Source organism: Notamacropus eugenii, chromosome 5 (genome assembly GCF_028372415.1).
Source record: "Notamacropus eugenii isolate mMacEug1 chromosome 5, mMacEug1.pri_v2, whole genome shotgun sequence".
Classification (NCBI taxonomy): domain Eukaryota; kingdom Metazoa; phylum Chordata; class Mammalia; order Diprotodontia; family Macropodidae; genus Notamacropus; species Notamacropus eugenii.
In genome coordinates, this window is record NC_092876.1 from 381391022 (window position 1) to 381408768 (window position 17747).

Consider the following 17747-nt stretch of genomic DNA (forward strand, 5'->3'; position numbering starts at 1 on the left):
CTCCCCCCTTTTTTTAAGCATATGGTGGCTAAGAAGTAGAAGCAGGAGGCTTAGGAGTAAGCTGGGTAGTTGGGAAAGTCTTCCCAGGATTAGCTATAGACAATTTTAATAGAGCTGGTAATTATCCTTATTAATGATAATCAGTTATATTTACTTAGAGCTTTACAGTAACAAAACCCCTTTTTATGCATTATCTCATTTTGAGTATCTCAATAATGTTGCATGATTTTGTGAATAAGGAAAGTAACCTTGAGAAGATACCTAATTTGTCTTATGTCTCCAAATCCTATGTCTTTTGTTCAGCACCTGCTATATTGATCAATTTCACTATGATACCTAAAGTTTGGTCAAAATAACTAATGGTGGGATGGTTGAAAGGGTGCCAAACTTAGAAGACCAGTTTTGAATTCTGATTCTGACATGTCTTGTATGCCTATAGACTAGTCAGTTAACTTCTGATCCTCAGTTTCCCCAGCTGCAAATGAATTCCTACACTATCTACACTTCAGGGTTGCGGTGAGGAAAACATATTGTGAAATGTTAATTTGTCAATGTGACTTATTAGTAAGCCACTAAGAAAAATAAAATTTTGGATGGGTAGAAATGACTGAGCGCATAATTGCGGGCTAGGAGAGGTAACAGTTCTGTAACTTGAAGAATGATTTTATTGATAGGTTACATCTGATTCCAGGAAATCAAAAGTCACTATTTCAGGTATTAACTGTAGTGGCAAGATATTTCATGTCCTTGGACTCCTCACCAAGACAACACTCCTCTGAACTTGGCCTGTTGAATTGTTAGGATAGATTCCTCTAATTGTAGCTTTTTAGAGCAAGACACAACTCCTAAAGACCATCTGGTTCAACCTACTCATTTTACAGGGGAGGAACCACCTTAGGTAAAACACCTTGACCTAAGGTCACAATTCAATAAATATTTAAATGTCTGCTCTGTATTAGGTACTGAGAACAGCTAGTTTGTGGCTGAAGCTAGAGTTGCTTTCAACCACACTACGAAGACCTCCTAATTAGTTCCTCTAGCTTATATCTCATTCCACGGCCATAAAGGTTTAGACAGCATAGATGTGAGGAGGAGAATATAAGTAACTGCAAAAATTTTAGAATGAACTGCTGAGGCAGACTGTGGAACTTACTTCCAAGATCACAGACTATCGAATGTTAAATCTGAAAGATTATCTAGTACAAACCCTCTCTTTTTCCATTTGAGGGAACTGAAGCCCAGATAAGTAGGATAGTTTCCCTGAGGTTGTAAGTAGAACTGAGAGCCGAGCCCACCCAGGTGTTGCTGGGGCTTTGTCCTTGAAGGCTGCCAGTTTGGCTGTCTTAAGCGAACTGAGTAGTCAAAGCGAACTCTCTTCCTAAACTCTTTTTTGTTACTGAAATATTAGAATTACAGCTTGTATTGGCATCACATAGTGAGAGGAATCATTGCAAAGAGGCTAAAAAGCCAGACCTGGAATCAGGATGACTTTAGTTCAAGTCTCAACTTTTAACACATTCTGTTTGTGGGAGCCTGGGCAAGTTAAACCTCTCAGTAATATAGGCATCTCTCTCAGTCTCTGAATTGCAGAGAAAGTGCTGACCTGGTTTGATCAAGGGAGTTTGAGATTTCTCTCTCCTAATGGAAACCACTGGCCAAACCCCTAACCCTATTGCAATCAGATAGACTTGTCCTATGAATAACATAGATACCATTTATCTGGAACAGTTTAGGCACACTTTTCTCTGGAGGCAACAAGTGAATTAAATGGTGCTTGGGGGTGGGGGCAGAGATTCTTTGAATGCTATTGTTTGACTTTAAAAAAAAAATCCCATGATTAGGCCAAACATTACCTCATGTTGGATCCTAGTTGACAGTACCAATTACAAATAATCTTACAGCATGCTCCTTTTCATCTTCATGTCTCTTTAGCACTTTTCACCTCCTTATAAATAGAACTGTCTTGGGATAAAAGTTAGATGTGTTATAGAGAGTCGTGTCTCAGTTTGTCAGAGTTTCAAGCCATTTTTCAAATGCTCTGTCAGGAAAATGTTTTTAATGCATCGTACTTTATATGTCAAGAGGTTGCTTAGGTTCAGTTTCCAAACAATTTAACTTATGTGAGTAGTTCAGTGCTTTGTATCCAGCAGACAATATATGGTATCTGAAATTCCTTTGTATCCATTTTTCTTTTAGAAATGGATAACTGTTTTGCCACAATTGTTTTGAGGACAGTGGAAAGAGAGAGCTCTGGTTCTGAAGTCAGGGGACTTGGGCTGTCATCCTAGCCCTATTACCTGTTTGGCATTGGGCAAATCACTTAAATTCTCTAGGCCTCAGTCTCTTCATTTGTACAATGGGGTTGTTGGACTGGAAGGACTTTGCTCCTATTCCAGTAGTCAAAGCAGCAACAATCTCAGTTTGGCAAGATCTCATGTCAACAGTATTACTACTAAGTAATTTTGCTGGTTTATTTTGATAAAGCTTATTTATCTGTAAAACAGGAATCACTTCTGCATTACCAGGATGTTAAAGCAGGAATGTGGAAAAATGGGATGGAAAGTCTGGAAGGTCAAGAGAATGCAGACCTCAACCAAAAGCTTGGTTTACTATTTTTGGGAAAATGTCTTTAAAGTGAATTTGTGGCCTTTGTGTCTGCTCTGTGTAAAACAATAACAAAACAAAAACAAAGAATATCTCTACTTAAAGCAGATGTTCTTAACCTTTTCTTGTTAAGGACCCCTTCACCAGATGGTGAAGCCTCAAGCATGATGTCTTTAAATGAATAAAGTAAAATACAAAGGATTTCAAAGGAAACCAAAGTTTAGTGAAAACGAAAACTCCCTTGATCTAATGAAGATGTTATTTATTTTTCATCCTAGTTCATAGATGCCTAGAAATATATCCATGGACCTTTTGGGGATCTGTGGTCCCTTGGTTAAGAATATAGTATATCTTACAATATAACAAAACAGTATAGTGCAGTATAGCATAGTATATAGATATCGTAAGAAGTCCCATTAAAAATTAAGTTAATGAAATTTGCATAACCTGTGGGATTACTGAATAAAATTGGAAAGAACCATTAGTATTTAATTTCCTGTTATCAAAACTCAAACTCCATACAGTCACTAGATCCGCGCATTAAATTCTGTCACTATAATTACTAGTGTAATTGTATTAACACATAAAACTTTTTCTGGAAAGTGAATTACTCTCATTACCTGACTTGGAGATGAGATAGAGAACAGTTGTTTAAGGGAATCTGGAATGATAGTGGAAGTAACCTGGCCTGCCATTATCAGAATAATCTTTCTAAAATGTGGCTTCATCATTTCACTCTGCTCAAGAACTTGAAATGGCTCCGTGTTTCTTAATCACATCAAACCTCAGACTAGAATTGAAAGTCCTTCAACAACATATCCATTGCCTAGCTAAGCTTTTCATTGTAGTTGAGCTAATCTCTTGTCCATTTCTCATATATGGTGTCTCATATTAGTCTCTGATTCTTAGCTCATGTTATCGTCTTTTCTCTAAATCTGGATCCCAAACTTCATTTAATGTCCAACAAAAAATTAATTTCTTCTATGATGCCTTTCCTTAAAAATCCTATTCAAAAAAACAAAAACCCTATTCCACACATACCAAGTCATAGCCATTAGAGCCAGAAAAAATATTAAAAATAATTTTTGTCTAACCTTTTTACTTTATAGATGAGAAAATTGAGTCCTGGGGAGATGAAGTGATTTGCTCAGAGATTACACAGGCATTAAAGTAGCCAAACCCCATTCTTCTGACTCCAAATCTTGTGTACTTTCAGATAGGGATGTTTGCTATCAAACCAAATGAATTAAGATTTATTGAGTACCTGATATATTTAAGTCATTGTGATAAAAAAAAAAGACATTATGCTATGTACCCAAATATGATTTTTCTCAATGACGTTCCTTTCTTCTTTTCAGCCTGTATATTACTGTAATACATTTGTCTATATGTTACCTTGTAGCTATTCTCAAGTTATTTCATATGATTGTATTGTTTATAACCAATTATATTGTAATTCCTGTTTTCCTGAGGTCAAAAACTATTCTCTACCTGCTTAGTATTCCCTGATAATGCCAAGTATCATGATTCTGCCCTTAAAAATTTTTAGTAAATTCATGAATAAATGAATGAATCCTATACTTAAGATGCAAGAGAAATCAAAACAGATGTTGTCCCCATAGCTTATGTCCATGGACACTTCTCTTTTTATAGAATCATAGAATGTTACTGCTGGTAGCAGCTTTAGTGAACAACTTTGTTTACTTCCCCACCCCTTTCATCTTATAGATGAAAGAACTGAAGCCCAGAAAAGTAAAATCACTTGCCCAGAGGCACTCAGTTTATGGGTGAATGAATTAATGAACAAAAAACCATTTTTTAAGCACTTACTACTTACCAAACTCTGTGCTAAGTGCTGGGATGTAAAAATTTAAAAAAGCAGAGTTTTTCTGACTTCCCAGACCTTCATTTGAATTAGTTTATTTCTTATACACCCCTAGACATCCCTATGTGTGTAACACGTGTTACAAGAACATGACTAAGCATGCTAAAGCAACAAACTCTGTGAGCTCTTCCACATTATTAATTTAATACATAGTGTTATGTTTTCTTGAATCCTCTTTAAAAATGAAGAACAGAGCACATAAATTAACCTTAAGATTGTGGTGCTCATTCATAAAAATGTGAGGTAGAGAACTTCCTGGCAATGAGATGCAGGTGTAATTTCCTCCCATTGTAGTGAAGACTGAGAATCCTATTTTCCTCTTGGAAGCATAGAAAATAACTTCCCAGAGTTTAAAATAAAGAGGGAAAAAAAACATCTGATTACATGCTTTTTGTTTCTCAAAGGAAAGCATTTTTGTATGGGAAAACATTAGGGATTGGTGCCTTAAAGCCTAACAGCTTCATAGGCAGAGAAAATAGTTAAAACTGTGCTTTAAAGATCCCTGAAATTTAAAATTATTTTAAAATTAACAGTCAGAAAACTTAAGTAGCTAAAAGATACTGAATACAAATAATGAGAATTTGTACTATTTTTCTGTACTTTCACAAAGAACAGTCTGGGTTGTATTAGTGAGTAATCGATAGAATTGTTACTGATAGTAAGATTCAGTAAGAAAAGTGGATGATAGGTTAAAAAAATTAACAGACATTAGTTCCAGATATGTGAGTGTTTAGCCGTGTTCAATTTTTAGATATTCAACAAAGACCTACTGTGTGCAAGGTATAATTCAATTGGCTGATGTTTTTTCACTTTTCATTCAGAAAATTTGACATCCTCAAGAGATCTTTGGAAATCATTTTTCCATGAATTGTCCCTACCAAGTTGGCAATGAAAAATCTCCACTACCTATCCTTTCTGATTAGAAATTCTATCTACTATCCACCATTAGTACTTTTAACTTTCATTTGATTCTTTGAAAGCAGGTGTTTTCTACTTGTTTCAACTGGAAATATAGGGGGAATAGGCCTTATAATGTAGGTGGAAAATCCCTGGCTTCAAAATCAGACCAGTTTTAAGTTCTGACATTTATTAACACGCTTTTGGGAAGGGGGGGAAGAAATCACTTAACCTCTCCATGCCTCAGTTTCTTCATCTGTAAAATAGGGGAAATAATCACTCTACCTTCATATTCTGAGCACTGTGACTTGCAAATCTTATAGTACAATACAAATGTGAATTATTGTTTATGAACAACATACAAATATCTCTTCAGTCATTTTTCGGTTTTATCTGATTCTTCATGAACTCATTTGGGGTTTTCTTGGCAAAGATACTGGAGTAATTTGCCATTTCCTTCTCCAGCTCATTTTACAGATGAGGAAACTGAGGTAAACAGGATTAAGTGGCTTGCCCAGGGTCATCCATTTAGTAAGCTTCTGAGGCCAGATTTGAACTCAGGAGGATGAATCTTCCTGACTCCAGCTCTGGTACTCTATCCTCTCCACCATTTGTTGTTGTATTCGTCCCTTGTTGCCAAAGGAGACCATGCTATCAGAGAAATGAATGACATGACTTATGCCTGACTTTGTTCTGAGTGAGGGAGTTAGCTGCCCCATGAATATCTCTAAAGTAGAATAACTCATGAAATTCAATGCAAAGATAAATCCATTCTTTCTATGCACAGTGAATAAGATCATTCTGGAGAAATGATAACCTGTTGTATTTTACTCTAATAAGACCACATCTGGAAAATTGTATTCAGTTCTTGATGCTGCATTTCAGAAGTGACGTCAGTAAGCTGGAGCACACCCATATATGTGGCATTGTTGTTGTTAGACCTTTGTTAATAGAGGACTGATGACATCAGGAAGGTGATGACTTGACTTGAAAGTGAATTAGATTTTAAGGGAGGCAGGACTGTGCAAAGTCATTGGCTTCACTGTCTCCTCTAGAGTCATCAGAGTCCAGTGGCAAGATATAGGTCAAGACTGGTCACTGGATGCGTTGGGAAACCTTGGCCTTTTTTAGCTAAAGTCTTCCCTATGTCTCAGTTTGTCTGAGGCAACCCCCAGTCAGTAATTCCACATCAGGGTAGCATGTATAGTGAACAGCATTGAGATCATTTCATATGAAGATAGGTTGCAAGAACTATGAATATTTAGGTTAGAGAAGAAAAGACTTGAGCAAAAAGGAAAGCTATCTTCAAATATTAATGTCCTTCCCTATGGAAGAGGGATTAGATTTACCCTATTTTGCCTCAGAGAACTGAGAGTAATAGATTGCAGAGAGATAGATTTCAACTGTAGAAGTTCTTAACCTTAGTCCATGAACTTTTTTAAAAATTGTTTTGTTTCAATACAATTACTTTCCTTTGTAATCTTATATATTTTATTTTGTACATTTTAAAACATTGTTCTGAAGAACAGTTCCATAGGCTTCATCGGAGTGCCAAAGAACTCACTCTCACTCTCATTCTCACTCTCTGTCTCTTTCTCTGTCTTTTTGTCTCTCTGTCTGTCTCTGTCTCTCTCTGTGTCTCTCTTTCTCTCTCTGTCTCTCCTCCTCTGTCTCTGTCTCTCTCTCTGTCTCTTTCTGCTGTCTCTTTCTCTTTCTTTGATTCCCTCTGTCTCTGTCTCTCTCCTTTTCTCTCTCCCTCTCTCTCTCGTTCTCCGCCCCCCATTTCTCTCTCTTTCCGTCACCACTTCTTAGGAATGTTGTCTACAGAACTCTCTTTAGAATGGATAAGAAAAGATGCTCTCTGACATCCCTCCTGACTCTGACATTCTGTTTCCATACCTAATTTAAAACTTCATCTTTCTTCCCTGCTTTAAAGTCTTTACTTCCTATCCTAAGTGATAGGGTGGGACCTGAGATGTTAGGTTTAGTTTCTAAGACAGATTTGACTGAAGAACATTTTCCAGTAGAACAGGGTAGAAAGGGAGTTGGAAGTAGAGAGTTCTACCCTTTTCAACCTCTCATCAGCTCTCCTACTATCATTTTATTTTTATTGTAATATTATAAGTGATATAAACTAAAAGATTGGGTTTATGTCACACCAATTGGTTTTAACTTTTAGCAGTCATAAAACATAGTGGAAGTATTTGATGACCAGTTTTAGTTTATTCTATGGTAGGATGAGCCTAATTTTTTTAAGCAAGAGCACCATATGGTTAATTCCAAGTGTTGCTATTTGAGAATGGGTCACTGCCTTAGAGAAATCGCTAATTTTTCAAATAAATGGAAGGGTGAATACAAAAAGGCATATTGTTTGAATTGCTAAACATAGGTTTGGATCAGAAGTTTTGCTGGCCTTCTCACAAAGCCAGCCTGAATAAACCATAGCGGGTGATTTGAACCTGGTGTCCATTTGGTGAACTGTACTATTCTCTTATAGACTGCAGTGGGCTGAACATAACATTCCTGTCACTGTTACTGCAAGCCCCGTTAATTGTAGCGCAACAGAGAGGGTTTAAAGAGATCTGGTTCCCAAGCTTGCTAATGAGCATAAAGCCCTCTTCACTCTTAATGAACCAAGATTGGTGTGTGGATTTTTTTCCCTCTTCTTTTTTACATGGGGGTGAGTGGTGGGGAAAGGGAGAGAGGGCGGCAAGGGTTCACACAACCAAACAACGACTTTACAGTGAATGGAGTGCGCAGCTGTGCCATCTGAAGCTGTCCTGAGCTGGAGATGATTGTACTGTGGAAGTACAGCCCTGTGAACGTGGGGCTGAGTCCTTTGCTTCTGCTCCACTGGCCTGTCAACTCATGACAATGACGAACTCTTGATGAGAGAGTTTTAGGAAGGGAGAGCTTTAGGGAGGGCAAGTTGCCCTCAGCAATCACTTCTTATAATTCGCACAGACAGGAAGGAATCAAGTGTCATTTTGGTTACGGGGGAGGTGGGTGCTTTCACATATGCACAGGGGCATGCTTCCTATCTTAAAATCACAGATCCTTGGAATGCTCAGGTCCCTGATCAGCTAAGACCAGTTTAAAAAAATGGTTTTGACCGATCACCCTTCAGCTTCTAGCTATGAGAGTTGGGGGACAGGAGTGTGTGTGTGTGTGTGTGTGTGTGTGTGTGTGTGTGTGTATGTGTGTGTTCGTCCTTCATTGCCAAAGAAGACCATGCCATCAGAGAAATAATGACATGACTTGCACTTGACTTTGTTTTGAGTGAGGGAGGGCTGGGGGACAGGAGTAACAAACTGGGAAAAATGTTTCTGTTTTCCGCAGAGATCATTGTGAAGCTACATGTAGTTATCATTGAACATTTTGAAAGTTGATATTGCCAACTATGACTGCAATCACTGATGCATGTATATGTGTGTGTGTTTATTTTTGTCTGTGTACATTAAGGGAAGTACCCATCTTTCCATTTAATTCAGCCACCTGTGCTGCACCATTGAATAAAATATCATTAAAATATATATGCTAGCATGAATATTCATGGATGAGAAACCATAAACATAAAAGGTTCTGAAATTATCTGTAATAGGTTGACTTATTTCTCCAGTTCTTCTGTATTTTGAACCAGAGTATTAAAATACTGCTGTTAAGGTAGCTATTAACTGAGTAAAGGTGCTTAACATATTTTTATCATGGATGGATTTTTTTGGCAGTCTGGTGAAATCTTTGGACCCTTTCTTCAGAGGAATGTTTTAAAGTGCTTAAAATAAAACACTTAGGATTACAAAGGAAACCAATGATATTGAACTACAGTGAACAATTTATTTTTGTGGAAAAGTTCATGGACCCTGGGTTAAGAAACTTTTTTTTTTTAAAGGAAACCCTTTTATAACCCTTCTATGAGTTTTAATTACTCATCTATTTGGACTTTCCCTTTCAATATTCAAATTTTAAGAAATCACTGGTTTCTGAGGGGAGGAGGAAAGTGTCATAGAGAAAGTGTCATACCCTCATTAAGTTAGGTGTATTTTTTTTCATTGAACCAAACAGGAAGAGAAGCAAAATCAGTTGATGGATATATCTGCTAAATCAAACTTAAGGCAGTTCTATAACAGGGTCATTGGAAGTATTGTGAGAGGCAGCAAAAGTTGACAGCCCTCCTGACTGACCCCTTGTGCTTTCTCATGCCTAATCGAATTTTACATTGTGTTTTCCAGATAGCTGATCAGCTTCCCTGGATTTCGCTGACGACACAGGAAAGCTTTGCTTGAAGATGGAAACATTGGAGTCAGAACTGACCTGCCCTATCTGTCTGGAGCTGTTTGAAGACCCACTACTGCTGCCCTGTGCCCATAGCCTCTGTTTCAACTGCGCACATCGCATCCTAGTCTCCCACTGCGCCACCAACGAATCTGTGGAATCCATCACTGCTTTCCAGTGCCCTACTTGTCGGTATGTCATCACCCTCAGCCAGAGAGGTCTAGAGGGACTCAAGCGTAACGTCACCCTGCAAAACATCATCGATAGGTTTCAGAAGGCTTCTGTGAGTGGGCCCAATTCTCCCAGTGAGACCCGCCGAGAGCGGGCCTTCGATAGCAACGCCATGACCTCCAGCGAGAAGGTCCTCTGTCAGTTCTGTGACCAGGACCCTGCCCAGGATGCTGTGAAAACCTGTGTCACTTGTGAAGTGTCCTACTGTGAGGAGTGCCTGAAAGCAACTCACCCGAATAAGAAGCCCTTCACAGGTCACCGTCTCATTGAGCCAATTCCAGACTCTCATATTAGAGGACTGATGTGCCTAGAGCATGAGGATGAGAAGGTGAATATGTACTGTGTGACAGATGACCAACTAATCTGTGCCTTATGTAAACTGGTTGGGCGACACCGGGATCATCAGGTGGCAGCTTTGAGTGAGCGCTATGACAAGTTGAAGGTTAGTGCCATCCATGTTGAATAAGAAAATGTCATGGGAACAAAACCCTTTGCTCCTTATTTTGTTGGCAGACAGGTGAAGGTTTTCCCCTCACCTGTGTTATCTGATTCGGATTAGCATTTTTTTTGGCACTTTCTAAATGTTACACAAGAATGGATCTTGTAGGAAGTAGACTATTGTTTGTTATTTCCATGTTTGTGAATGTGTAGGTGATTTCTAGAATTTTGGATGTCAACCTTTTTTTTTATTTCATTTTTTTTGCTTTTCTTGTTTTTAATGCAAGAACGTGATAGATATAGATAAAGAGATAAAAATATAGCCTTGGGATATTTACTTCATTCAGGGAAAATTTTTTCCATCCTTACTGCACAGCTAGAAGTGGAAAATTATGTCATTTCAGGAGAAAAAACCCAGGATTCTAAGGCTCATGGAACTCCTCGTTCTATGGTCAAATGGCATTTGGTTATATTCCTTAAAATTAGGTTTCTTGAGTTTCACTGCCCAAGTATGAGGTTAGGTCTTAATATAATCATGTAATAAGTCAGAAAATGTTTGAGGTCTAGGTTCAATATCAGTCTACCTCATCCCAAACTCCAGAATACCTAGATTCTAAATCCCCAAATTAGAATAGAGTATTTTTGAATAGAAAGACCAAGCAAGGCTGGCCCCTGAGGTCTGTTCCATCTTTCAAGAGAATCCAGGTATAATTTTTAAAAGTACTATTGCAGCTGAGATATTGAGACCATAAAGATTAAAAAAAACTAGTACTTTATGTTCACCGGCTAATTTTACGTGAGAAGGCATCAATTAAAGGGAAAGGAACTGCATATTAAAAGCTTTAAGTAAATATACATTGAATCTCTTCCTCTCAGGAAAAACACATACTGTGGTGTTGATCAAACACAATAAATCACCTGATTGCTTTATATATTATGAGTCAGAGAAAAATCTTTCCTTCTAACTTGGCTGCCACAAAGTTCTTCTTTAGCAGTAAAGGGTAGCTATGTTTACAGGTCCTAGGTAGTTTATTTCTTGATAACAGGATTAAATGAAACACACCTATTGTTTAGGTTCTTTAATTCTTGACTTACTGAAGGCAATTTTATCTATGATGGAGTCAATCCCTTCATCCAAGATCCCACAAAGATCAAGAGCTTCACCTGTGTAACACACTACACCTGAAGAATCCAAAGAGGGAAAGTCATCAGTGTGCTCTCAGACTACTTAGTGGAAAATAAATATTAAGGACTTCACTAATAAGTATAAGGAAATAGATAGTAACTGTTATTTAGAGTAGTGAATGGAGGTGGCACCAGGAAGATATGTTGGACTTTATAACAGGTAATAGAAATATGAATCCTGTAGGATTCTTTTAACTAACATTGCTTTGCAAAAACAGTTTGAGAAAACTGACACTATCAGTTGTTGGGTTTTTTTTGGTAATTTTTCCCACCAAAGTCTCCCCAACTTCCCCCCAAAGTGATACATGCAGGGTTAGAATTAGGGAGGTTCCAAAGTATCATATATGTTGAGTCATGATATATGCTAAACTTCTTTTTCATGTTTTCCAAAAAGATCTACTAGTTGGATGATGTGACATTGTCTTTTAATGATCCTTAATTTTAAAATTATGAACATACTTTCATTCAGCCACCTTTGGACTTAATGCTTAGCCCTGGTTGTCATTATTGCTAATTATTTAAATTATATCTCCTCCTTTATTAACTACAGGACAGGACTTGCCATTAAGAATTACTTCTTTAAGTGATGGAAATAAAACCCCTTCAACTGAGAGTTCTGGTACACTGGTTTTATCAAGACAGTGAATTTAACAGTAGCTATAGTCAAACCACAGAACCTGAAAATTAACAATAGCGATCATATGTTTTTTCCATCCATTATTTTGTTTCCGAAATGTAAGTGTATACATTAACAGCAAATGTGAGACACTATTCCCTCAGCCCCATTCACTGCCAAAAATATATATATATAACAAACCCTTCCAAAGCTGTATTCAAAACTGTAATAAATTTGTAATCAAATGACTAATGTTCCAGTAATGTTTATGTTTGTCCTAATCTGTTTTTTTTTTTTAAGATTTTAAAACATACACTGAGGATAGCTTCAAAAAAGTCACATTTTATAAATGTAAATAAGGTGTCTGTACAAGGTCAGGAATTAGCAATATGAGTATTTATGTTTTCTTTTGGTTTAAAGAAATACCTCGAATATAGCTAGTTCCTTAAAACACAATAATTAGTGCACAGATACACTCACAATAATCTGTAAAAGGAGATATTATATGCTCTGGAAGGACAAAACCATATGTATAAATAACTAAAAAATGCGTTTTGGAGGATTCTCACTTTGATCCAATAAAACAAGAATGTAGCACACATCTGGTTTTCATGCTTTAGCACCTAACAATACAGAAAGACAAGCCATTTTGGGGAGTGGGGGTGAGCACAATAGTAGGGCAGAAAAAAGGGTGGTAGTGCTTGTAGGAATAAGAAGGGGAATTTCCTTTTAATTCACTTGGATCCTTAGGGATATATACAATTTCTCTGGGCATTTGTTCCTCCCTCTGGTTATTAACAACAGTTAGGCAAATATGAAGAGGAAAAGGAATCCATTAATAAAATTTTTTATTAGGAGATATTTCTTTTTTTGCCTTGCAATAACACCAAACTTTTGAGAAAGCAATCTTCAAGAAGTATATTTCTGGACAGTATTATGCCATTGGAACAAAAAGGAACATGATTTTTATGCTGGAAATATTTTTCTGCATGTCAAAGAGATGTCATACACTCATACACATACCCTAAAATCAGACATATAGAATCCATGTAAAGAAAACCATTTCATTCTGCCTGGCATAAAATTACTTAACAAATGTAATGCATTTAGAGAGTATTGCATTGGAAAGCAACCACAAAATACCAAAGTAAGGAGAAAATTTACCTTTCATGAAAACAGTTTTAAGCCTATTAAGAGAGGTCCTTCTGCCAAATGCTATGCTGGCTAAATAGAGCATATTCAAACATGTACATTTCCTCTTTCCATTCATTTGGAGGTTAAGAAACCTTTATATCCGTCACACAAGGAGAAAAGTACAGTGTGTGCTAGATAGCTTGTGTCCCAGATAACATATTAGACAATTCAATATTATGAATTCCAGAGTGAGATATTTCTCTGACCTTCAACATCGTTAGATTTTCAATTTAGTTGCAATTTAAGCTGCAGATAATTATTGGGTTGCCCTGATTATGAACATTGATTTTAAGGAATTCATGTTCATGTACCATACTTCAGTGACATTGTAGTTATCAATGTAGTTATCAAAAATGCTTTCCATCCCATAGCCTATATTTTACCTACTTGGGCTAGTTACCGAAGTATTAAATCACTTGTTCTAATGCTTTCTGTAATGCTAAGTCTTATACACTTAGATTTGAGTAATGAATGCTAAGTTTTAAGATTTATAGTTTTAAAGGAGAAAAAAGTTGTTCCTCTAAAAATAATTATGTCATTACAATACAGGGAAGCTTTAAGCAAGACAGAATTCACTGTCTCATTTAGTACAAAGGCATCCAGAGAGGGAAAATACATGTTTTAGTTTAATTCCACAAAAATTTATTTAGAGCCCACCGTATATAAGGCACTGTGCAAGGTCCTTGGAGATATTGTTGCAACAAGGGAAAAACTACAAAGTCTTTGTTCCTAAGACTTACCATTTGGTGAGGTTGAGGAGTGAGACGTTGTATAATCTAAAAGCAATGACGTAAGTCAGAAATATTAAGTGAATTTTCAAAGGTGGTATTTTGACATAGCTCGGTAGCGTAAAGGTGAGGCAGAATGACCAAGGTTTCTGTTATAGTTATTGGGTGATTCAGGGGAAAGATTCTTTGAAAGGCGAGGACTTCAAAAAGATTGTATTATATTGATTAAGTCATCGGGATGATTTCTTCCTCCATTGTTACTGATTATAACCGGTCTTTGCCATCTTATACAAAAACAAAAGTTCATAATTTGGATGGAGAAGATGAACCAGCAGCTTCTCATCCTTCATTCTATTATTATATATTACAGTTGGAAATAATACTTATCAATGAATATTAATGAGGTAAATGTAGAAGGAAAATTTGGTATTATTCAGGCATGTACTTTACTAAATATCATTGGAAATGGAAACGAAAGTGATCAGAATGTAAAGGAGTTAAATCAGGCAAGAAATCCTGTTATTCATAAAGATATTACATATCTGTTGGTAGTAAAATATATCTAGGAAGATGTCCAAGGGACAACAAGGTATTTAGATCCAGGTAGACAACCAGCTTTCAGCTGCTGATAGTATATCTTGTTCAGCCCCCATGGACAGAAGAAACATGGACCTTATAGAGCAACTTATTCAACCTCTTCATTTGATTGATCTAGAAACTAAGGACCAGAGAGGGCCAAGACATTTGACAATAATCAGGCAACTGCAGCTAGAACCTAGGTCTCCTGACTCCCAATTCAGTCCAATTTCCATAATCCTCAGTGTTGTTCTGTTCTGTCCTTCCTTCTAGAGGAGGATCATGACATCAGGATGATGACATGACTTGCAGTTGACTTTGATTTGAGTGAGGGAGGGCTGTGCAAGGTTACAAACCTCATTTTCTTCTCCTGAGTCATCTGTGTCCAGCAGCCTGATATTCATCAGGATGACTGGAGAAGGCCCAGGATATAATGTGAAATCCTGGCCCTTTTAGGCTAAGGTCTTATCACATTCTCACTTTGAGTGAGATACACCCATTCAATGAATAGGCTTCCTCAGTAATAGCCTGGAGGAAATTTCCAGAGACTATCTAGCAAATGAGTTCCTTATAGCCCTAGAAACACATGACCATTTCCATGGTCATTCACTTACTGTTGAAGTTCTTATTCAACCCTACTTTAGTTAGGTACATGCATCATCTACTCTTATACCTCATTCCCAGCCTTACTGCTGCTATTTTGTATAGAGGTTTGTATTTATGAAGGAAACTTAACATTCTGCCCTATGTGAGGTTTCCAGAATTCCTCTGTAGGATTTCTCATTATGGAAGCAAATGTTCAAATTAATATCCTTCCCCAACTAGGAGGAACCTCAAAGGCTATTTAGTCTAATCTTTGTATTAATAGGAATCTCATCTACAAAAAAAGTGTAGTCATTCCAAGTTAGTATCTCCTGACTTCTCTAATGTCCATGACTGCTGGAAACATAGTGGTACAATGTCAAGGGCAAATGGTTAGGTCTTTCAAAGTGTTGTTCAGATGCTAGAGTATGTCTAGAACCCAACCAGAATAACAAGAAGACTTGAAATAATGTCACTTTAGGCCTAGGCCCAGTGGAATAGGTATGTTTAGCTTAATGAAAAACAGGCTTAACAAATGAGAGAGAGAGTATAACTTCTAGCTCAATATTTAAAGGCTTGTCAGGTAAAAGTAGGACTGGGCTTATTTTGTGTGGTACCATAGAGCAGACAAAAAATGGGTGGCTGGAAATTCGAGGAAGGATTTCAGTGCAATGTAAAGAAGAACTTTGTAACCATTAGATATGTTCAAAAATAGATTGAACTCTCCCATGTGTTGGTTTGGATGCTTTCAAGCAGAAACTGGAAGACCATTTGTCAAAGTTATTATTTTAAAGGTAATTTTTAGAACGGGGTGGGGTAGGACAGGTTGGAGGAGGAAGAGCAGTTTGCTTGAACTTAAAAGCCCTTTCCAACTCTTAAGACAACTTGAGACTAAGCTTCGTAGCATATTTGCAACATGACCTCTGTGCTGAGGAAAAGGTAGTATTAAAACACATTGCAGCATATTAAGTAAAAGATAGTATAATATCATTATTACATAAAAGAATTATAAAATCAAATATTCATAAACATATAACTATACATTATTATAAAAGAGATAAAAATACCAGAAAAAATGAAATCCCAATTTAGACTAAAGAAATTGCAATTGAAAACTAACATACCAACTAATTTCTATGTCAGGGTAACTTTTCCTGAAGTAACCTAAATAATAATTTAATCATTTCTATTTAAGTAACTATTCAAAATGAGTAAATTCCAAAGGAATGCTTACTCCGTTCATTTGAGTGATATTTTGGTACTGTAGATATACCAAGAAAATAAATTCATTGTCTATCCACAAAATGACAGTTGTAAATTCACTAGCATTGGACTCGCTAATTATATTCTTAGTTTTTAATGTGTGCACTGGAAAAAACCCTGAATTTGGAGTCAGAAGTCTTTCTATTCTCTAGCTAACTAACCTTGACAAGTCACCGAATCTGAGTGTCAACTTCTTCATCTAAAAAGTAGAAATGATAATACTTGTACACTTCCCTCAGAGTTGTTGATTAAAATGCTTTGTAAACAGCAGCCAAAGTCAGTTTCCTTGTTATGAAGAGCCAAAGCTCTCCATTCCAGTATCACTCATTTATTAAACACCTGCTATGAACTAGGCACTGACCTAGATTCTAGAAATAGAAAAACAGATATAAAATTGTGCCTTTCCTCTACCTTAAGTTCTTCTGAGGTTAAACAATCCACAAAAGTACAAAACATAGAAAGAAAATATATAAAATAATTTCAAATGGGGGTAAGCACTCATAGTCTTGGGAGTGAGAAAATGTTTTGTTTTGTTGGTTTTTTTTACTTTTTATCCACAGCATCTGGCCCAAGGCCAGGCAAACTGTAGTTGTTTAACAAATGTTGTTTTATAGTTTGATTGACAGTTCAGAAAGTAAAACTTGAGTTCCAGTATGTTTACATTTTGACGTCTTTCGGGGTAGTGTAAGACCTAATGGGAACACTGGTGTCATATCCAGGTGGTAAGGTAACTGGTGCTTGGAAATGTTTTGTGAGCCTTTCAGAAAACAGATCAAGAATCTCCTAAACTTAAGATATATCTGTTTTGAAAGAGGTAATGTGGCTAAGAAACTTATTTCTGATTCAACTGCTATTTGCAAGTGGCATCTTCTTAAAACTACTCTATATTTAAGAAAAGCATCTTACTTCCTATATTATTATATTCTGGGCCCATGGCTATGATACTATGAAGTGACTTAGGAGACATTGCATAGGGATGGCCATGTGTTGTAATGGTGTGGTTAGTGGTGTACTTCAAGACTTAACTTTGTAAAATTGTGCAAAATGACTTGGAGGTTGAATGGTTGATTTGTCCTGGAAAATTACCTTAGATCAGGTGTTCTTAACCTGGATCTGTGAATATGTTTTAATAGCAATTTCAGCAAAACTGGTTTTCTTTGTAATTCTTGGTATTTTATTTTGTGGATTTCTAAGAAAGTGTCCTTAGACTTCACCCGAATGTGGAAGGGGTCCATCAGTGATGGGAATATTCTTATTTTGCTTAGACATGTTCTTC

The 17747-nt window shown here is 36.7% G+C and overlaps 1 protein-coding gene across 4 annotated transcripts in view; it reads left to right on the forward strand.

The window, feature by feature from the left end:
- The window catches only part of MID1 (midline 1), a 438516-nt gene that overhangs the window by 287340 nt on the left and 133429 nt on the right, over window positions 1-17747 (forward strand). For all 4 annotated transcript variants that reach the window (XM_072614388.1, XM_072614390.1, XM_072614387.1 and 1 more), the window contains exon 2: window positions 9616-10331. In XM_072614388.1, the coding sequence (XP_072470489.1) occupies window positions 9672-10331 (660 nt within the window). In that variant the 5' untranslated portion in view covers window positions 9616-9671. The remainder of the gene's footprint in view (window positions 1-9615; window positions 10332-17747) is intronic.